At 51.3% G+C, this 23,115-nt stretch overlaps 1 protein-coding gene across 1 annotated transcript in view; it reads right to left on the bottom strand.

Annotated features, from left to right (window-relative positions):
• TRIM62 (tripartite motif containing 62) overlaps positions 1-23,115 on the bottom strand; it is a 45,373-nt gene that overhangs the window by 14,914 nt on the left and 7,344 nt on the right. Inside the window, exon 2 of the mRNA XM_077837470.1 lies at positions 9,967-10,062. Coding sequence (XP_077693596.1) covers positions 9,967-10,062 — 96 coding nt within the window. The remainder of the gene's footprint in view (positions 1-9,966; positions 10,063-23,115) is intronic.

Below are 23,115 nucleotides of genomic sequence, written 5' to 3' on the forward strand. Positions count from 1 at the left end.
TAATTGTATTTTTACACTTCATTTGCCAGTGTTTATGCTCCTTTCTATTTTCCTCACTAGGATTTAACTTCCACTTTTAAAGGATGCCTTTTTGCCTCTCACTGCTTCTTGTACTTTGTTGTTTAGCCACGGTGGCACTTTTTTGGTTCTCTATGTTTTTTTAATTTGGGGTATACACTTAAGTTGAGCCTCTATCATGGTGTGTTTAAAAATTTTCCATGCAGCTTTCAGGGATTTCACTTTTGGTGCCATACCTTTTAATTTCTGTTTAACTAGCTTCCTCATTTTTGTGTAGCTCCCCTTTCTGAAATTAAATGCTACAGTGCTGTGCTGCTCTGGTGTTTTTACCGCCACAAGGATTTTAAATTTAATTATGTTACGGTCACTATTACCGAGCTGTCCAGCTATATTCACCTCTTGAACCAGATCTTGTTCTCCACTTAGGCCTAAATCATAGAATATCAGGGTTGGAAGGGACCTCTGGAGGTCATCTAGTCCAACCCCCTGCTCAAAGCAGGACCAAGCCTCAACTAAATCATCCCAGCCAGGGCTTTGTCAAGCCTGACCTTAAAAACCTCAAAGGAAGGAGATTCCACCACCTCCCTAGGTAACGCATTCCAGTGCTTCACCACCCTCCTAGTGAAAAAGTTTTTCCTAATATCCAACCTAAACCTCCTGCACTGCAACTTGAGACCATTACTCCTCGTTCTGTCTTCTGCTACCACTGAGAACAGTCTAGATCCATCCTCTTTGGAACCCCCTTTCAGGTAGCTGAAAGCAGCTATCAAATCCCCCCTCATTCTTCTCTTCCACAGACTAAACAATCCCAGTTCCCTCAGCCTCTCCTCATAAGTCATGTGTTCCCGTCCCCTAATAATTTTTGTTGCCCTCTGCTGGACTCTCTACAATTTGTCCACATCCTTCTTGTACTGTGGGGCCCAAAACTGGACACAGTACTCCAGATGAGGCATCACCAATGCCAGATAGAGGGAAATGATCACGTCCCTCGATCTGCTGGCAATGCTCCTACTTATACAGCTCAAAATGCTGTTAGCCTTCTTGGTAACAAGGGCACACTGTTGACTCATATCCAGCTTCTCGTCCACTGTCACCCCTAGGTCCTTTTCTGCAGAACTGCTGCCTAGCCACTCGGTCCCTAGTCTGTAGCAGGGCATGGGATTCTTCCATCCTAAGTGCAGGACTCTGCACTTGTCCTTGTTGAACCTCATCAGATTTCTTTTGGCCCAATCCTCTAATTTGTCTAGGTTCCTCTGTATCCTATACCTACCCTCCAGTGTATCTACCTCTTCTTCCAGTTTAGTGTCATCTGCAAACTTGCTGAGGGTGCAATCCACGCCATCCTCCAGATTATTAATGAAGATATTGAACAAAATCAAGAATTGCCTCTCCTCTTGTGGGTTCCAGGACTAGCTGCTCCAAGAAGCAGTCATTTAAGGTGTCAAGAAACTTTATCTCTTCATCCCATCCTGAGGTGACATGTACCCAGTCAATATGGGATAGTTGAAATCCCCCATTATTATTGAGGTTTTTTTATTTTAATAGCCTCTCTAATCTCCCTGAGCATTTCACAATCATTATCACCATCCTGGTCAGGTGGTCAGTAGCATATCTCTACTGCTATATTCTTATTATTAGAGCATGGAATTACTATCTATAGAGATTCTGTGGAACATGTGGATTCATTTAAGATTTTTATTTCATTTGATTCTACATTTTCTTTCACATATAGTGCCACTCCCCCCCTCACCCCCACGACCTGTTCTGTCCTTCCGATATATTTTGTACCCTGGAATAATTGTCCCGTTGATTGTCCTCACTCCACCAGGTTTCTGTGATACCTATTATGTCAATATCCTCCTTTAACACAATGCACTCTAGTTCACCCATCTTATTATTTAGACTTCTAGCATTTGTGTACAAGCACTTTAAAAAATGGAAACTTTTAGCTGTCTGCCATTACATGATGTAATTGAATGAGACTCTTTTTCATCTATGATTCTATGATTTGACTGTTTCTCATCAGATCCTACCTGTATTTTATCATCTTTCATCCTCTCCTCCTTACTAGAATCTCCATTAATCGATCCTCCCCTAAGAGGTGTTTCTGTCCGAACCACATGCTCTTCCGCACCTGTCAGCTTTCCCCCAGCCCTTAGTTTAAAAACTGTTCTACGACCTTTTTAAAGTGAAGTGCCAGCAATCTGGTTCCATTTCGGTTTAGGTGGAGCCCATCCTTCCTGTATAGGTTCCCCCTTTCCCAAAAGTCTACCCAGTTCCTAATAAATCTAAACCCCTCCTCCCTACACCATCGTCTCATTCACGCATTGAGACCCTGCAGTTCCACCTGGCCCTGCACGTGGAACTGGAAGCATTTCAGAGAATGCTACCATGGAGGTCCTGGACTTCAATCTCTTACCTACACCAGCCTAAATTCGGTCCCCAGGACCTCTCTCCTATCCTTCCCTATGTCATTGGTACCTACATGTACAACAACCACCGGCTCCTCCCGAGCATTACACAGAAATCTATCTAGATGTCTTGAGAGATCTGCAACCTTCACACCAGGCAGGCGAGTCACCCTGCGGTTCTCCTGCTCATCGCAAACCCAGCTATCTGTGTTTCTAATGATCGAATCCCCCATAACTATTACCTGTCTCTTCCTAACTATACCTATCTCTTCCTTTATAGTCCAATAGTTTGCACACGCACGTGAAAGGGATCAGATCTCTGTTTAAATCCCTTCTCCTCATTAGACATAGGGGGTACTTGAACTGAGGGTCTCCCACATCCCAGGTAAGTGACCCAACCACTGGGTTAAAGGGACATCTTCCACCACCTTATTGGAAGTTAGGCGGCCTCTGAGCATGCCTACCAGAGCAGGCCCCTCAGAAGAGTTGGGTGGCCGAATGCCTATCTTCCCCCAGTTCATGAAGTTCTCTGGAGCTCGGATGGAAGATCAGCCCCTAGATGTCCAGCAGTGTGCATGGTTGGAGGCAGAAACATTGGCACCTAAGGAACTTTTACTGCAGAAACGTAAGTGAGTTTACCCTACAGAGTTAGGTGGTAGCCAAGGGGAGTTCTGTGATCCCAGAGTGGCACCTAGAAACTGGACTTAGGTGGCTAAGTACCTTTGGGGATCAAGCCCTAAGTTTCTAGTCCTCCTGGTTTATTAGAAAAGCTTAAAAAGGGGACCCCTAAAGGTTCAAGAAACAGAAAGCAAAAGAAAAAGTACCTCAGTGTTATTTATTATTGTTTACAATTTTATAATAAGTATTTATTAATAGTTTATTTCATTTCAGGAATTGTAAGTCTATCATGCATTTTTAGGGCCTGGCTCATGATTTTAGGAAGCAGGGGTCTGGCAATACCAAACTGTCCTGGAATGTAGGGAAGGAAACAAGATCAGAAACAAGAAATGAAACTGACTAGAAACAAAATGAAATTGACAAGTCTCCTTGCAGTACAAAATGTGAAGGCTAGATTGTACAAAGCAGTGAAAAGTAAATCCAAGGTTTACAGTTCTTTCCGCTTCCACAATCTGAGGCATTTTAGGGCAGCCCTGCAAAAATCATCTTTTTAAATATGATTTTTTTTATCTTGATAGGGTAATTTTAAGCAAAGGAATCTGAATATCTGAAATGGGATATTGGATGGCGTAATTCTCTGAATTCAGAATATCTCCAAATGATCTGATTTAAACCACACATTCCATTTTAATTTCCTCTCTGGTGCAGGCCTTTGTATAAAAAAAATATCATGGCACATTACGCTGTCCTGTCTCAGCAACAATCCCAGTTCTGGTGACCTCCCATCATCTAACGGTAATTTACAGTTCATAGAATCATAGAATCATAGAATATCAGGGTTGGAAGGGACCTCAGGAGGTCATCTAGTCCAACCCCCTGCTCAAAGCAGGACCAATCCCCAACTAAACCATCCCAGCCAGGGCTTTGTCAAGCCTGACCTTAAAAACTTCTAAGGAAGGAGATTCTACCACCTCCCTAGGTAGCGCATTCCAGTGTTTCACCACCCTCCTAGTGAAAAAGTTTTTTCCTAATATCCAACCTAAACCTCCCCCACTGCAACTTGAGACCATTACTCCTTGTCCTGTCCTCTTCTACCACTGAGAATAGTCTAGAACCATCCTCCCTGGAACCACCTCTCAGGTAGTTGAAAGCAGCTATCAAATCCCCCCTCATTCTTCTCTTCTGCAGACTAAACAATCCCAGTTCCCTCAGCCTCTCCTCATAACTCATGTGTTCCAGACCCCTAATCATTTTTGTTGCCCTTCACTGGACTCTCTCCAATTTATCCACATCCTTCTTGTAGTGTGGGGCCCAAAACTGGACACACTACTCCAGATGAGGCCTCACCAATGTTGAATAGAGGGCGATGATCACGTCCCTCGATCTGCTCGCTATGCCCCTACTTATACATCCCAAAATGCCATTGGCCTTCTTGGCAACAAGGGCACACTGCTGACTCATATCCAGCTTCTCGTCCACTGTCACTCCTAGGTCCTTTTCTGCAGAACTGCTGCCGAGCCATTCGGTCCCTAGTCTGTAGCTGTGCATTGGGTTCTTCCGTCCTAAGTGCAGGACCCTGCACTTATCCTTATTGAACCTCATCAGATTTCTTTTGGCCCAATCCTCCAATTTGTCTAGGTCCCTCTGTATCCTAGCCCTGCCCTCCAGCATATCTACCACTCCTCCCAGTTTAGTATCATCTGCAAATTTGCTGAGAGTGCAATCCACACCATCCTCCAGATCATTTATGAAGATATTGAACAAAACCGGCCCCAGGACTGACCCCTGGGGCACTCCACTTGACACCAGCTGCCAACTAGACATGGAGCCATTGATCACTACCTGTTGAGCCCGACAATCTAGCCAACTTTCTACCCACCTTATAGTGCAGTTGTTACGTTTTATTTGTTTTAAAAAACAAATGTCCTGGGAAGTGAACATGGCACCTCACTCCAGGTGAGTTACAAGGAGCCTGGCTGGTGAAACATAATTCAGAGAGTTTAGGTAGCACTTTATCCCAATGCACCGGGACTGTAATTGTGGAGAGGTGAGTTCAATCCTTTTAAGTTCATGTGTGAGGAGAGTTCTGGAGATTCCCCTTAGGCTCTAAGGAATCCACATCCCCAAACCCCCCCACAATTCTTGCCAGTCCCTGCAGAGGAGAGGTCCAGAACTAGACTAAGGGGGGCATGGGAGTAGAAGCGAAGGGCATCAGCAGAGCTGGGTGAGCGGAGACCCCAGGGCTGGAATAGCAGGGGGTTGTAGGTAGGGACTGAGGAGCTGTGGGAAAGCAGTGGAGCCCCAGGACTGGAACTGTAGGGCAGAGTGGGGTGCAGGTGAGGAGGAAATTGTACCAACAGAGCTTTGTGTGAGAAGCCCAGGACTGAAATAGCAGCAGGATGTGCAGGTCAGGATCAAAGTGCCCTGGCAGAGTTGGGTGTGGGCAGGCTGCGTGGGCAATGGCACAGGATGCCGGGGTTCAGCTGCCAATCCCTCACTTTCATAAGCCCTAAATTCATTCACAAACTGCAAGAAAAAGCAGCCTGTTAAACATGGCATCTGAAAGAGGCAAGACCCAACCGTGCCACCGTGGCTGATACAGCCTGAGAAGTGGTTTCACCACCGATGACGGAGGGTGAGATCATCACCCCCACTCCAGCCCCTTTACACCAGGTAAAAGGGCTGGAGAAAAGTAAAGGGGCTGTAAAGGCCCCAGATCCAGCTGGGGGAAGATGCGCCTACAGCAGGCACTGCGGAAGATAGCAGCGAGGCCGCCCTCTGGGGACCCCCACAGAAGCCCTGCTGCAGGGGCTGGGGGCAGGAGTGTGGCATGGCAAGGCTGCAGCACAGAGGAGATTCTGTCCCACTTTGCAGCGCACAGGCAGCCCGGGCCAGGATCATGGATCAGCCAAGAACTGGGATGGCATAAAGGTGACAAAGCTACCTTAGCCTCCCTGCCCTGGGCTATGAGTTCTGATCTGTGCTTCTAAGGGTATGTCTGCACTACAGTCAGAGGTGTGACTGCAGCATGACCCCAGCTAACTCTGACCTAGCCAGCATGAACAGGAACAGCGGCAACATGGACTGCATAAGGCTGCCCAGGACCCTGGGTGTGTATTCGCGTGGCTGCTGATGCAGCTTCACTGCTATTATTATTGCAGCTACTGGGATCAAAGCTAGCTGGGGTTTGTCTACATATGCTGCAGTCACACCTTTGACTGCAGTGTAAACATACCCTTAGCCTCTCAGCCTAGCATTCCACTAGCTAAGGGCCTGGGATCAGCCACACCCAGGGTGACTGAGAACAGGCAAACAATTTGGACAGCAAGTTCCAAATTCAGAAAAGGGAACCCACATCTGTTCCAAGAACACAACGCTCCTGGTATGAGCCAAGGTCAGACTTCCCCCGGTTGGGATTGTTCCCTGGTGTTGTCAACTTGTAAGATTTTACTCCAAGTCTCTCAATATTTGTATGCTGTCTTGTGTAGCCTCGTCAGTTCCAAGGTATTAGAGACAAGGTGGGTGAGGTAATATCTTTCACTGGATGAAAGCTTGTCTCTCTCACCAATAGAAGCTGGTCCAATAAAAGATAGCATCTCACTCACCTTGTGCCTCTCACAATATTTGGTATTTTGGTTAAAGCCCCAGCTTCTGGAGTCACATTATTATATGAGAATCTTGGCTTTCATTAAAAATAAAGGTGTCAGAGTAGCAGCCGTGTTAGTCTGTATCCACAAAAAGAAAAGGAGGACTTGTGGCACCTTAGAGACTAACCAATTTATTTGAGCATAAGCTTTCGTGAGCTACAGCTCACTTCATCGGATGCATTCCGTGGAAAATACAGTGGGGCGATTTATATACATAGAGAACATGAAACAATGAGTGTTACCATATACACTGTAACCAGAGTGATCACTTAAGGTGAGCTATTACCAGCAGGAGAGCGGGGGGGTGGGGGTGTTTTGTAGTGATAATCAAGGTGGGCCATTTCCAGCAGTTGACAAGAAGCCTGAGGAACAGTGGGGGGTGAGGTGGGAATAAACATGGGGAAATAGTTTTACTTTGTGTAATGACCCTTCCACTCCCAGTCTCTATTCAAGCCTAAATTAATTGTATCCAGGTTGCAAATTAATTCCAGTTCAGCAGTATCTCATTGGACTCTGTTTTTGAAGTTTTTTTTGTTGAAGAATTGCCACTTTTAGGTCTGTAATCAAGTGACCAAAGAGACTGAAGTGTTCTCCGATTGGTTTTTGAATGTTATAATTCTTGACGTCTGATTTGTGTCCATTTATTCTTTTATCATGAATAGGCCGGAATATGAACAAGAGGCTGCTAGGCTGCTCTCCAACACCACTTTCTACAAGCCATTACTCTCTGATCCCACTGAGGGTTACCAAAAGAAACTACACCTTTGCTCAAGAAACTCCCTGAAAAAGCACAGAACACGTCCACTGCTTTCCCCACATCCACAGAGCCAGTTATCTCGTCATAGAAGGCAATTAGATTAGTCAAGCATGACTTGCCCTTGGTGAATCCATGCTGACTGTTCCTGATCACTTTCCTCTCCTCTAAGTGCTTCAGAATTGATTCCTTGAGGACCTGCTCCATGATTTTTCCAGGCACTGAGGTGAGGCTGACTGGCCTGTACTTCCCAGGATCCTCCTCCTTCCCTTTTTTAAAGATGGGCACTACATTAGCCTTTTTCCAGTGTTCTGGGACCTCCCCCGATTGCCATGAGTTTTCAAAGATAATGGCCAATGGCTCTGCAATCACATCCGCCAACTCCTTTAACAGTCTCGGATGCAGCGCATCCGGCCCCATGGACTTGTGCTCGTCCAGCTTTTCTAAATAGTCCCGAACCACTTCTTTCTCCACAGAGGGCTGGTCACCTCCTCCCCATGCTGTGCTGCCCAGTGCAGTAGTCTGGGAGCTGACCTTGTTCGTGAAATCAGAGGCAAAAAAAGCATTGAGTACATTTAATTGAGTACATTAGCTTTTTCCACATTCTCTGTCACTAGGTTGCCTCCCTCATTCAGTAAGGGGCCCACACTTTTCTTGACTTTCTTGTTGTTGCTAACATACCTGAAGAAACCCTTCTTGTTACTCTTAACATCTCTTGCTAGCTGCAACTCCAGGTGTGATTTGGCCTTCCTGATTTCACTCCTGCATGCCTGAGAAATATTTTTATACTCTTCCCTGGTCATTTGTCCAAACTTCCACTTCTTGTAAGCTTCTTTTTTGTGTTTAAGATCAGCAAGGATTTCACTGTGAAGCCAAGCTGGTCGCCTGCCATATTTACTATTCTTTCTGCACATTGGGATGGTTTGTCCCTGTACCCTCAATAAGGATTCTTTAAAATACAGCCAGCTGTCCTGCACTCCTTTCCCCCTCACGTTACTCTCCCAGGGGATCCTGCCCATCAGTTCCTTGAGGGAGTCAAAGTCTGCTTTTCTGAAGTCCAGGGTCCATATTCTGCTGCTCTCCTTTCTTCCTTGTGTCAGGATCCTGAACTTGACCATCTTATGGTCACTGCCTCCCAGGTTCCCATCCACTTTTGCTTCCCCTACTAATTCTTCCCGGTTTGTGAGCAACAGGTTAAGAAGAGCTCTGCACCTAGTTGGTTCCTCCAGTACTTGCACCAGGAAAGTGTCCCCTACACTTTCCAAGAACTTCCTAGATTGTCTGTGCACCGCTGTATTGCTCTCCCAGCAGATATCAGGGTGATTGAAGTCTCCCATGAGAACCAGGGCCTGTGATCTAGTAACTTCTGTTAGTTGCCGTAAGAAATCCTTGTCCACCTCATCCCCCTTGTCTGGTGGTCTCTAGCAGACTCCCACCACGACATCACCCTGAGAAGAAGAGGAGCTGCTGGGTGGGGGCACATGATCCTCTGCCATTAATCTTTCCGGGCCTTGACTCCCCATATGTACATGGGGTCATAGCACCCCCCTTCTCCCACCCGCTGTCTGCCTCAATTGCTTACACAGCAAGGTCAGAGCCACACCAGCATTTAGGCTCCTCACCTCTACTGATTTCAGATAGCGGTAGGACCCAAACTAGAATTGTGGAGCTGGCCTAAGCTTTTTGGGGCAGCCCCTAGCACCATGGGGCCCTGATCTCAGCCAGGGCCTCGAGGGTCTCCTGTAACACACAAAAGGGATCCATGAGAGGTGCTCAATGGGAGGTAACAAGGGCGCTTTCCTCTGGACTGCGAGGCACAGACGGCACCAGGAGCCCAAGGGCCGCAGGCCAGGGAAGAGCAAACCTCTGCTGCGTCCGCACTTGATGCAAAGCCTCTGGCTGCCCTCCCGAGCTGCCCCCGGCCCGGACACACCTCAGGCCATGGCAGCCTGGGGCAGTGATGCCCGACCACAGCAGATGGCTGTCTAGATTTGTCATGGCCCGCTGGGCCGTGGCGTCACCGGCCCAAGGGAAGGTCCTACTGCTGGGACACCGGGAACAAGGCAAGCGCAGCATGAGAAAATGGTCCGACAGGAACAGGCCTGCGTCGGGCAGCCGATGGGACCTAACAGGTCTGCTCGGTCTCTAGGGACCAGGTAAAGGTATTTAGGCACCACCATCCCATTGACTTCAGTAGGAGTTTGGCATCTGAATACCTTTGATGATCTGGCCCTAGAACCTCTAGTCTGCAGTTCCTGGGAGTACACACCACAGCCACCGCTACACAAGCCTCCCGGTTTGGAGGGAGCTGGGCTTTTTTCTGGAGGCCGACGGGGACTGGATACGGCGGGGGTTGGGGAGAATGAGGCTGAGAAAGGTCTGTCGCCCCATCCACGGACTGCAGCTCCTCCCAGTCTGAGACACCCAAGCTCACTGAGACCTTCATCTCCACAGGCCACAGCTGGGCGGTCATGATCCACCCCCCAACCAGTGGGGGCTCTGCAGCTGAGTCAGTTACCTTGGTCTCGGCTAGCTGGCGTTTGAGCAGGTGCAGGGCCTCAGTGTGGCCGCACTCGCTGTCCTGCAGTGCCTGGAGCTGCTCCTTCAGTTCTCTCTGAAACACAAGGCAAGGAGACAGACAAAGAGCAGTCAGGCAGGGCCAGAGCCGTTCAGCCTCATTGCTCCGAGCAGGGTGGGTTCTCTGAGCTATGATGCAGCACCTAAGCAGAGGACCCAGGGCGCCTCAGGAGAGAGGTGACCTCGGGTGCCATTGCCCAGAGCACCTTTCACGGCAGTAAGGGACACAGAGACTGTTCGGGTGCTGATCTGGATCCAGAGCATTTTAATAAATCAGAGGGACTTTTACCCAGACAGATCTCAGCACAGGCTTGCCAGCCTTCTGCCCAACCACCCCTGGGGCTGAGTAGGGATCACGAGCCCTGTCCTACAGAGAGGAAGCAGTTTGTCCAAGGCCACGTCAGAGCCAAGGCTAGAACCCACGAGCTCTGGGCAGCCAGGCCAGTGCTCACACCAATAGATCACACTGCCCTGCTGTGCTTACAGCTGTCCTCTCTCCTAGCCCATCCCCTCACTCCCCACAAGCTCAGACTTCCAGGCTCACAGGTGACCAACTTGATGTGATGGACCCTCACCCCATCCGAGTGACCCACTGTCTGGGCAAAGGTTTATGGATGGGAGATTTAGAGCCAGAGAGAATGCATGGGGGAGCGAGGAAGAGCCTCCATTGCTGGGGTGTGCGATGCTGGCACCCACAATCCAGTCCGTCACGACCCACCCTGTGCACACTCGGCTCACCAGTGCTGGACAGGCTGTGATCTTCAAAGCAGCCCGCGGGCCCTGGGAATGTTGTGTCCAGTCCAGATCCCCATGGCAGCGATGGAAATCTCAGCCAGAGCGTGATGGAGGAGTAGCCACCCATCCTGCACTCAGGGAGAAGCAGCCATGACAAGCACCCCTCTCTGGCTGCCACATAGCTGACCCCCTCACTAGGCATCAGTGCAGGACATGCCAAGCCCAGATGCCAGAGCACCTCCCGCTTCTCCCCAGCAGACAGCGCCATGCACTGGAGAGACCACTCCTGGGGGCAGTGAGGATGCAGTAAGCTGCAGTGAGGATGGAGGGGCACCCCCCGGGCTGGATCTGGTCCATTTCAGCCACTACAGCTTTTGGTTTTGGAGGAGCCAACAGATGTGCTCGGTGCCAAAGGGGAGAAGCCAAAGGGCTAGCGAGGATATTAAGGCATTAGCCCCTCTCCCCACAGCACCATCCGAGCCAGGAGAGGGCTGCTCCACCCTGGGCTGGCCCCGCCTGCTGCAATGTGATGCTCAGGCACTTGTCACAGAAGGGACCGTATTGCCTGCGACAGGCCTCCAGCCTGGCAGTCGGTACTGGGCTGCGTGTGGTCCCATTCAGTGCAGGAGGGAATTCAGCTCTGTGCGCTCTGCCACCATCACTCACGCCCGCTCTGTAACATCTAATGGGGAGACTTGGCCGGGCCCTGGGGAAACGGAGTGTGATGGCACAGTAGGGACAGAGTTCAGAACAGAGAGAAGTGCAGGGGCCAGGAGCTGCCACCCCAATACTCCCTACATCCTCCCTACAGACCCCCCCCAAACACACCCCTAAGTTCCCCCTTAACACACACACTTCCCCACCCCCACAAATACACAACCCCTCAACATCCCCCCCCCCGACACCCAGCACACACACTCCCATCAGAAAGTTTACAGTTAATACAAACAACTCTATGTCCTGTAAAAGGAGCCTGCTAAATACTTTCCGGGTTACTCCAGCCCTGATGCTCAGACGACCCCAGAACTGAAGTGTGCTTATGTCTGGCCATGGCAGACAATGGCAAGGTGCCGCCAGCCAGCACAGCACAGGACACCACACCCAGGATGCCCAAAGCCCTCCTAGTGCTGGTAAGTCTGCAGAGCCAGGCAGTGATCCCTAGAATCAGGCCCGCTCTACCAAACGTACAGGCCTCTGATTTCCCAGCTTTTGCACATCTCCCTGTAGCTGCAGGGGGGAATGAAGGTTGTATCAAAAAGATGTCATAACACTTTGCCCTTTCCCAATGCCCTTCCTCTGGGGAGCTCAAAGTGCTTGCCAAGCATCGATGAATTTAGCCTCCCTGCTCCCCTGAGAAATGGGGCAGTATCACCTGGGTTAAAGCAGAGGTATACATTGACCTGGCCTTAACCTCTCAGCTGTCCTGAAGGGACCCCTGTTCTGCACAGTCAGTTCCAGTCAATGACACACTTCCCACAGCCAGGTCAGGTGACACTTTGGGGTTCTAGGACAGCAGCCAATCCCATCCCCATACATTAGCTAAAGGGCAGCTGGGCCATTAGCAAAACTCCCACAGGAAAGGGGTGTGACGGGTTCGGTCAAAGAGACCCCCTTGGAACTGTCACCTGACATGCGAACCAGCTGAGTGGTGAACAGCAGAGAGGCTAACAGAAGGAGTTTGCCTGGGATCTGCCTGAGAGGAGGTACGGTAAGGGCTGCATTAGGGAGGCTGTATTGGTGAGTATCTGAGTGTCTGTTCTGGGGACAGTTTGACCATGTGCTTGATTAGTTGTTTGTTTGAAAAGTGTAAATTGGGTGTGCTTTGTTCCAGGTGAGCCTTGAGTGGGCCTGACTGTTATAAAAAGCCAGTCAGCTGCGAACCAGCGACCAGCAGAGCAGCTAACAGAGGGAGTTTGCCTGGGAGTTCGTCCGGGGAGAGCCCACTGAGGCTTACATCTTGCCGGCTTCTCTGAGTAGTTACTACAACTCCTGAGGAAGCTCGTAGAAGGAAGGTAACATGGATGGGGGGTGTTCAGCTGTTGTGACCTGCATTGGATGTGCCATGTTTGTCTTTCTTCCACAGGACAGAAGTGACTTTGTCTGTACAAAGTGCAAGCTGGTCTCCATATTGGAAGAGAAGGTTCAAGGTCTGGAGCAACAGGTATCTACCCTGTGTTGCATAAGAGAAACGGAAGATTTCCTGGACAGACGTCAGGAAATGCTTCTAAGGGCACAACATTCTGAAGATTCAGAGAAGGCTGCGCAGCGGGGACAGGAGGATGGGGAAGAAATTTGGCAGCATGTGACCTCCAAAAGAAGAAAGGGGAGCATCCATGTACCAGCAACGCAGATACAGGTAAGCAACCGTTTTCATGTTCTCTCCACAGGTACTAATGCGGAGAGTGGACCAGATGATACATCTGAGGGAAGGGAGCAGAAGGAGACTCCGCCGATTGGAAGGCATGAGATGCACTGTCCCAGGGACGGGGGTTCCACGACCATCGCTCCCAAGAGGAGGCTGTGGGTGGTGGTGGTCGGGGACTCTCTCCTCAGGGGGACTGAGTCATAGAATCATAGAATATCAGGGTTGGAAGGGACCTCAGGAGGTCATCTAGTCCAACCCCCTGCTCAAAGCAGGACCAATCCCCAACTAAATCATCCCAGCCATGGCTTTGTCAAGCCTGTCATCTATCTGCCCCCCTGACTGGGAAAACCGAGAAGTCTGCTGCTTGCCAGGAGCTAGGATTCACGATGTGACAGAGAGACTGCCGAGACACATCAAGCCCTCGGATTGCTACCCCTTCCTGCTTCTCCACGTGGACACCAACGATACTGCCAAGAATGACCTTGAGCGGATCACTGCAGACTACGTGGCTCTGGGAAGAAGGATAAAGGAGTTTGAGGCGCAAGTGGTATTCTCGTCCATCCTCCCCGTGGAAGGAAAAGGCCTGGGCAGAGACCGTTGAATCGTGGAAGTCAACGAATGGCTACGCAGGTGGTGTCGGAGAGAAGGCTTTGGATTCTTTGACCAAGGGATGGTGTTCCAAGAAGGAGGAGTGTTAGGAAGAGACGGGCTCCACCTAATGAAGAGAGGGAAGAGCATCTTCGCAAGCAGGCTGGCTAACCTAGTGAGGAGGGCTTCAAACTAGGTTCACCGGGGGAAGGAGACCAAAGCCCTGAGGTAAGTGGGGACGTGGGATACCGGGAGGAAGCACGAGCAGGAGAACACGAAAGGGGAGGGCTCCTGCCTCATACTAAGAAAGCAGGACAAACAGCAAGTTATCTCAAGTGCCTATACGCAAATGCAAGAAGCCTGGGAGACAAGCAGGGAGAACTGGAAGTCCTGGCACAGTCAAGGAATTATGATGTGATTGGAATAACGGAGACTTGGTGGGATAACTCACATGACTGGAGACTGTCATGGATGGATATAAACTGTTCAGGAAAGACAGGCAGGGCAGAAAAGGTGGGGGAGTTGCACTGTATGTAAGAGAGCAGTATGACTGCTCAGAGCTCCGGTATGAAACTGCAGAAAAACCTGAGTGTCTCTGGATTAAGTTTAGAAGCATGAGCAACAAGGGTGATGTCGTGGTGGGAGTCTGCTAGAGACCACCGGACCAGGGGGATGAGGTGGACGAGGCTTTCTTCCGGCAACTAACAGAAGTTATTAGATTGCAGGCCCTGGTTCTCATGGGCGACTTCAATCACATTGATATCTTCTGGGAGAGCAATAGAGCGGTGCACAGACAATCTAGGAAGTTTTTGGAAAGTGGAGGGGACACTTTCCTGGTGCAAGTACTGGAGGAACCAACTAGGGGCAGAGCTCTTCTTGACCTGCTGCTCACAAACTGGGAAGAATTAGTAGGGGAAGCAAAAGTGGATGGGAACCTGGGAGGCAGTGACCATGAGATGGTCGAGTTCAGGATCCTGACACAGGGAAGAAAGGAGAGCAGCAGAATACGGACCCTGGACTTCAGAAAAGCAGACTTTGACTCCCTCAGGGAACTGATGGGCAGGATCCCCTGGGAGAGTAACATGAGGGGGAAAGGAGTCCAGGAGAGCATGAGGAGGAGGTGACCAGCACTCTGTGGAGAAAGAAATGGTTCCGGACTATTTAGAAAAGCTGGATGAGCACAAGTCCATGGGGCCGGATGCGCTGCATCCAAGAGTGCTAAAGGAGTTGGCAGATGTGACTGCAGAGCCATTGGCCATTATCTTTGAAAACTCATGGCGATCGGGGGATATCCCGGACGACTGGAAAAAGGCTAATGTAGTGCCCATCTTTAAAAAAGGGAAGAAGGAGGATCCTGGGAACTACAGGCTAGTCAGCCTCACCTCAGTGCCTGGAAAAATCATGGAGCAGGTCCTCAAGGAATCACTTCTGAAGCACTTAGAGGAGAGGAAAGTGATCAGGAACAGTCAGCATGGATTCACCAAGGGCAAGTCCTGCCTGACTAATCTAATTGCCTTCTATGACAAGATAACTGGCTCTGTGGATGAGGGGAAAGCAGTAGACGTGTTGTTCCTTGACTTTAGCAGAGCTTTTGACACCGTCTCCCACAGTATTCTTGCCAGCAAGTTAAAGAAGCATGGGCTGGATGAATGGACGATAAGGTGGATAGAAAGCTGGCTAGATTGTTGGGCTCAACGGGTAGTGATCAATGGCTCCATATCTAGTTGGCAGCCGGTATCAAGTGGAGTGCCCCAAGGGTCGGTCCTGGGGCCGGTTTTGTTCAATATCTTCTTTAATGATCTGGAGGATGGTGTGGATTGCACCCTCAGCAAGTTTGCAGATGACACTAAACTGGGAGGAGAGTTAGATATGCTGGAGGGTAGGGATAGGATACAGAGGGCCCTAGACAAATTAGAGGATTGGGCCAAAAGAAATCTGATGAGGTTCAACAAGGACAAGTGCAGAGTCCTGCACTTAGGACGGAAGAATCCCATGCACCGCTACAGACTAGGGACCGAATGGCTAGGCAGCAGTTCTGCAGAATAGGACCTAGGGGTGACAGTGGACGAGAAGCTGGATATGAGTCAGCAGTGTGCCCTTGTTGCCAAGAAGGCCAATGGCATTTTGGGATGTATAAGTAGGGGCATAGCGAGCAGATCGAGGGACGTGATCGTCCCCCTCTATTCGACATTGGTGAGGCCTCATCTGGAGTAGTGTGTCCAGTTTTGGGCCCACACTACAAGAAGGATGTGGAAAAATTGGAAAGAGTCCAGTGGACAGCAACAAAAATGATGAGGGGACTGGAACACATGACTTATGATGAGGGGCTGAGGGAACTGGGATTGTTTAGTCTGCAGAAGAGAAGAATGAGGGGGGATTTGATAGCTGCTTTCAACTACCTGAAGGGGGGTTCCAAAGAGGATGGCTCTAGACTGTTCTCAGTGGTAGCTGATGACAGAACAAGGAATAATGGTCTCAAGTTGCAGTGGGGGAGGTTTAGGTTGGATATTAGGAAAAACTTTTTCACTAGGAGGGTGGTGAAACACTGGAATGCGTTACCTAGGGAGGTGGTAGAATCTCCTTCCTTAGATATTTTTAAGGTCAGGCTTGACAAAGCCCTGGCTGGGATGATTTAGTTGGGGATTGGTCCTGCTTTGAGCAGGGGGTTGGACTAGATGACCTCCTGAGGTCCCTTCCAACCCTGATATTCTATGATTCTATGACATGCTGAAATTACTTGCTGAGCAATTTTTAGTTGAAGTCTGCAGCTTTGGGGGCGTGGACCAGATCTGGGTCTGTGTTGCATCAGGCTAGCATGTCTGGCTCAACAAGGCAGGGTTCTGGAGTCCCAAGCTGGCAGGGAAAAGAAGCTCATGGCCCCAGAGGGCAGCCAGCGTGTGTTGGGAATTTCCCGTGTCAGGCTACGAACGGACCTGCTGCTGAGTGGTTTGCATGCCGGAACAGGTGCCATGAGAGCTGAGGATGGGACTTGGGCTCAAGTGAACACAGTGAGGGTTTGAGGCTGCAGGAATCTCTACGCCTTCATCGCAAGCACCATCCTGTCTTAATCCCTGCAGCTAACACTCTCTGGCATAGCACTGTTGTGATACTGAGAGGTGTGGCAGTGAGAGCAGAGAGACAAACGCCAGAGCCAGGAACAGGGTTTCCACATGCTCAACCTTGTGGATTCGGGGGTCTCGGGAGAAAAGCTGAAAGGAAACTATAACGTATCACACCATGGCCCTACGTGCAGGCACCTCGGTCGCCGGAGGGCTCTGCACGCCGCATCGTCATCTGCTTGGGCAATAATGCACCACCCTGGCTTAGCTGTTAGAGCATGTCTCCCGCTAGGGCTGCCCCCTCTGACTGACAGCCTGCTACTGGCAGCAGCGGACCGAGTTGCTTGTTAGCTCCAGGAACAGGGGCTTGAGGTCACCGATTTGGTCCCTGCCAAGGACCATAGCCCCTGCATGTGCACAGCCATGGTTTGTGAAAACAAGAGAGGAGACGAGGGAAGCATTGTCATCACGTAAAGAGAGATCAGAGAGGGAGGGTGCAGTGAAGGGAAGGGAGGAAGCCTTCAAAGCAAGATGTGCAGCAGAAGGAGGGAAATAAACTAGCAAAGAAAGGGGGAGATGGTGAAAGTTAATTATTTAAACAATATAGCTATAATGCAACAGAACTATTTAGAAGCAGTGAGGCCTAATGGCCAGGGCACTGACCTGGCACCCATGAGAGCTGGGTTCTACTCCCAGATCTGCCACTGGCCTGCTGGATGACCTTGGGCAAGTCACTTTGCTGCTGTGTGCCACCGTTTCTCCATCTGTACGATGAAGATAATGACCCTCACCTCCTCTGTACAGTGCTCTGAAAGCGAGAGTGAAAAGTGCAATTACTGTAACGCTGCCCTTGAAGCAGTATTAGACTTGTACAGCTACTACTTAGCAACAGGTTCAGTGCGATCCTGCAGGACTTGTGTCAGAGGAAGAGACAAAAGCTCTTTGCCTCCCCATAGGACCATCCCATCTCTGCCCGGGACTAGCCAGATATACTGCGACAGGCTCACAGCCTTTCCTGGGCACCCCTGCCCTGGTACATAGCAAAGAAGACCATTCTTTATTCTGCCAAGAGATTTGCCAGTCCTGGAACAGCCCCTAAAAGCCAAGGGAGCCAAGAGGGAATTGCAGACAGAGGCAGGAGGCCATGTTCACGTAGTGACCAGAGAAGGTGACTTCAGCCAGAAGGAAAAGCAGCGTAGATGGCTTGTAGCCTCAGCCTGTGCACTAGCTTCATCAGCCAGGTAAGGTCACAGCCTTCATCGGCGCTCGGGTGGGAGACCTCCAGAACAACCCAAGGTGCTGCATTCAGGAGCTATCGCTCTTCCTCTGGCTTGACAGCGAGCCAATGCAATGGCAGGTAGGGAGATGCAGGCTTTAGGATGGGACACAAAACTGAGGCCCTGAGTATCTGTCCTCAGAACAGATCCTACGGAACTTCCTGCCCCGCAATAGCTGGCCCAATAACCCAGGATTATTATTACTTGCCTCCCTGACGTCCGCTCGTACAGTATTTGCAAGTCTGGAACTGCTGGGCAGTGCTGTTGTGTACGGCTGCAGCGCCCCACCCCAGAAGTAGTTGCTGTTAAGCAGTACATGAGGCAATTCCTCTATGGAGGATTTATACAGGAATTCAGGGTGAAAGAGACAAGGTATGCATGAAGTGTTATGCTTGGCCTGGTTTCTGGAGAAGGCAGGGGACTGAGGGGTGCAATGGAAAAGCCAGGAGCTGGGATCCTGGCCAGCGAGGGAGGCCTCTCCTCTCTCTAATCGCTCTTCCCGGCTGCAGCAGGCGCACGTGGACAGCTTCCATCAGCTGTACACGGCAAGGTGGCCATGACCAAAGCTGGTGCTGGAAGCAGTGTGGTCACTCGCCATGGGGCTGAATCTGGCTGAGCAAGCAACCGGCTCCTAGGGCCACCTCCCCCGTGCGTGTTCACGCCGCTTGCTCTCATGTTCCCACCAAGGCGTACAGGAGCAACAAGCCCTTTTGTTCCCGCGCCGTGCTCCACCTCCCTGCCTCAAGCGCCCCTGACATATGTCAGCATCCCTGTTCACACCGCCTGCAGAGCGAGGCCCATCAACGTCTCATCCTCCTGGCAGCTCAGGGAGGGCTGTGCAGAGAGTGCTCTGCCTCCACGGCAGTGTGGGAAGCAATCAGCGAGAGGCAGCTGATTCGCAAGCCCCTCCCCCGGGGCAGAGGGAAGGAAGCTGAAGCCGGCCTAGCAGAAGTGGGTTTGCGGGGTGGGCAACCAGGACCCCCCAGTCGCCTGCTAACGACACATCATCCTGTCTCCCTGGAGGTCCCAGGTCAGCTGAGAGCCAGCAAGCAGGGAGATCTTGCAGAAAGCCCCCGTACCTGAAGGATGCTCATTCTCACCAGCAGCACCCAGGGAATCAGTGGCGGTGGGACGGGCACTTCAGGGCATGGGATCACTCCTGCTGCTGTGAGACAAGGGTCCCTATGGAGGTGGAGGTAGCGGCAGGCCCCAGCTGCTGGAGGGACGCTTCTCACTGGCCGCTTTCAAGATTCCCACTCACCCTGGTTAATTCAGTCAGGCCAGAGCCCCACCCAGCCGATGCTGGCCCCTTCCCATCTCCCCCACCCGGCACCACAGTGCGGCTAGGCCCCATCATGAGTCACTGCATTTGACTGAAGACTGTAAGCCCAAGATTTCCTGAGGGCTGGTCTCTATGACTCCATCAGTCTAGGCACTCACACAGATAATGAGTTTGCTAGGCCTCTGGCTTAGATACCCTTCACAGAGATTAAACTCTCCAGGCAAAGTGCTTTCACGCCTCACGCTCCCAGCCAGCCTGCAGCTCAGAGCCAAGCTAACCACAGGCGTGGCCTGCACTGGATGCCTGTGCTGGTCTCCAAGGCTGGCCTGCACTGCGGGGACAAGCCAGGTTTAAAGAGTGCTAGGTAGGGATCTGCTTCCCCGGCAGGCAATGGCAGCCTGGATTTCGGTGGGACCAGGGTGGGTCTCACCGCCAGTCTAGGAGGTTAGGTAGAGGGGGCTGCAGGGCGGGGCTGGCCTGTGGTGTACGTCAGAGCAGCCCCAAGCCTTGCTCTAATTCATAGCAGCTTCCACAGCCACCAATGGACTGCTCTGTAACTCAGGACCCCTGCGAGCAACTGCATGATGGGGGTTGCCGAAGAGCCAGGTATGCCTCCCCCGGCCTGGGGCTATGCCCTGGAGGCGGGTTAAGCCGACTCTGGGGGCCCCTGACAGCGGCTGAGCGGCTACAAAGGAGCCACAGCAGAGCCAGCAATGGGGGGCTCAGTTTCTAAGCCAAGGCAGATGAGGCCCTACCCTGCTTGTTCTCCTTAACACGGGAGCGCTTGCTGTGCGCCGGCTCTGGGGTGTCTGTCACCCAGGGCTCCAGGACAGCCCCCAGGAGGGCACTATTAGGCCGATTCTGCACTGTGCCAGGCTAAAGCACAGACTCCCTCAAGGGCCAGGGGGCTATTCCAGGTGCACTGACCCCCCCAAAAAAGGAAGCATGCCTCCGTTGACGTGTCCCATTGGTAGAACAGCACAGGCCTGGCTGGTAGCCACTTCCCTTTAGCACTGGCCTCTGCGGGATTCTGCTAATTGTCAGGAAGATTATCACGCAACAGCAAGGCTGGGGAGCTGGCCGCTGGCGCTCAACAGAGGTGCTAAGCCATCCCTAATCCCCACTCCTGTGTTCCAACAGCCAGTGCCAACCCACTCCGGCTCCTCCCCACTTCCAGGTGGGGCCAGGCAGTCTGGGCAACCTACTTGCAGGGTCACGCTCTGCAGCTGGCGTTCCCCATCCTGGGCTACTGATCACACTTTGTATGCAAATGCATTTCCCTTTGGGTTATCCTCTAGCACCCTACTGCAATGGATGAGATGCAAGTGCTGCAGGGGTTGGGTAAACCTGGGACCGAGGGGCGGAGCTGCAGCTCCCCAAGGTGAACTCTGCTCAGCAGCCTAAGAGGAGGCTTCAGGAAGACAGCTGGGCAGAGATAGAGGCCACCTGCCCTTCTAAGCACCTGCCTAATCTCATTAGATGGCTAAATCGCCCAGGTCGCCTGCAGATGGGCAACGGCCAGTGTGGCTGTCAGGCCCAAAGTTCAGTGGTGCCAGCATGCGACAATCCACCTTGACCCAAGCAGCCAAGCCACACTGCAGGCTGGGAGGCCTCTGGGACTACACCAGCATCCCAAGGGAGAGCGGCTGCAGTCTGTGGCACCATGCATGTCTCCGAGGAAGTTACCAGTGCGGCCCTAGATTGGACCCTCCTGACCTATAGCCAACCTTATTCCAGCAGCCCAACCCCACTCCCAGCCCTCCACATACTGCAGCCTACAGGTCCCATGGGTTGAGATGCACCGGTTTATACAGTCCTATAAAGACACAGGAAGGGCCCTTATTGAGGAGGAACAAGGGCCTTTCAGCTCAAGTCCACAGCAATCAAAGGAGCAGCTGAGAAACTGCTTCTGGGGCCAGGCAGAGAACATCCTCCCACCCCCAGGTGATGGCGCTGCACGCTCTACTGCACAAGGAGAGTTAAACGCTTTCCCCTGACTGTACCTGGACCACCTGGGTGAAACAAGGGGAAAATTTCTGATGGAAATGACCATTTTCTCCTGCAAACACCATACAGATCCCTTAGCAGCCTCCCTCTCCCCAATTAAATCTCTCATTAGATCCCACTGCTAGAGCCCTGATCTCACTGTTGCCACCCTTCACTGTCTATATGACATCAGCAAGCTCTTTGGGGCAGGGCCCTGGCATGACTGTGTTCACAACGTGCCATGCACAATTACCATGCGATGCAAGTAACGAAGACTAACTCTGCTACCTGGCCTTGCAGCATGTATGCTAGATGTGAGCTACCGCACCAAGGGGGTCGCTAGCCAATGGCAGCGCTGCATCTCGCACTGGGTGGACAGTGTGGGTGGAGCAGAAGCAGTACACACTGGGGGGCTACAGACACTGCTGATTCCTTCGGGACAGTCAGCGATCCCTGCTGGAACAGAATACAGCTGCACCCCTTCTCCACAGCTCAGGCTGCCAGGAGCACATCAGGCCATGGGACAGCCCCTCCACGGCTCCCAGTTGCTTTCAGTGCCAATTTAATGCCTTGGTCCTAATTTTAAAAGCAATTTATAGCCCAACCCGCAGCTACATCAACGACTGAATTCTGATCCATGAACTACTGTAACAGCTGCGCTTTTCGGGGACAATGTGGAGCGCTAAGCCCAGGACAAAGCACGCAGGAGTAGGGGACAAAGCAATCTTCCAAGCCGAATGGGGGAATCCTGAATCGGACCATCTTTAGGAAACGCTGCAAAACTTTCCTTTCTGAGAAGCCCTTTCCACCACAAGAATGAAACGCACAGCACGACATCCCCTCTGCCTCAAGCCCCTACCAGCAAAAAAGAAAAAACCTACCCCAGCCAGAGTTTGGGTCCTGAATATGGAGAAATGCCAGAGACCTCTACTAGGGACTGCACTATTGCTAAGGATTTTACACTGAAGGTGTCCAGATACTATCATGATGAGTGGCAGGATAAAATCCTAAGATACAATACGAGTTCTGAGCAGCCAAGTCCCCCAGCCATTTCGCAGCCAATGCGACGAGTGCCAACACACCACTATGGGAAGAGGAGAAATGTCCGGAGCCTCATCCGGATTCTCCAAGCAGGAGAGGTCGCTGTTCCTGGCCATGCAAAGCAACCGCTGAATCTAGCATAGGCAGTGGAGGAAGCTGCTCAACCAGGCACAGCTACCATCATGTGCTGGGATGGCACAGGATTCCTGACCTAGCAGAGAGCAAGGCAACCAGATTCAGAGAGGATCAGCAAGCCTGGCAAACCCCTCCCAGCTCCAATCAGCCCACAATCAATCTCAGGGTATGTCTACACTACGAAATTAGGTCGAATTTATAGAAGTCGATTTTTAGAAAGCGATTTTATACCGTTGATTGTGTGTCCCCCCACACTAATGCACTAAACGCATTAAGTCGGCGGAGTGCATCCACTGGGCCGAGGCTAGCATCGACTTTCAGAGCATTGCACTGTGGGTAGCTATCCCACAGTTCTCGCAGTCTCCGCAGCCCATTGGAATTCTGGGTTAAGCTCCCAGTGCCTGATGGGGCAAAAACATTGTCGCGGGTGGTTTTCGGTACATGTCGTCAGTCACCACCTCCCTCTGTGAAAGCAACGGCAGACAATCGTTTTGCACCTTTTTTCCGTGCGGGCGCCATACTGCTTTCAGCAGACGGTGCAGTAGGACTGCTCATCGTCATCATCGTCATCCACTCCGCTCTCCTGATGCTATGAATTCACCTCGCAGGTCCTCTATGACCG

Source organism: Eretmochelys imbricata, chromosome 18 (genome assembly GCF_965152235.1).
Source record: "Eretmochelys imbricata isolate rEreImb1 chromosome 18, rEreImb1.hap1, whole genome shotgun sequence".
Classification (NCBI taxonomy): Eukaryota; Metazoa; Chordata; order Testudines; family Cheloniidae; genus Eretmochelys; species Eretmochelys imbricata.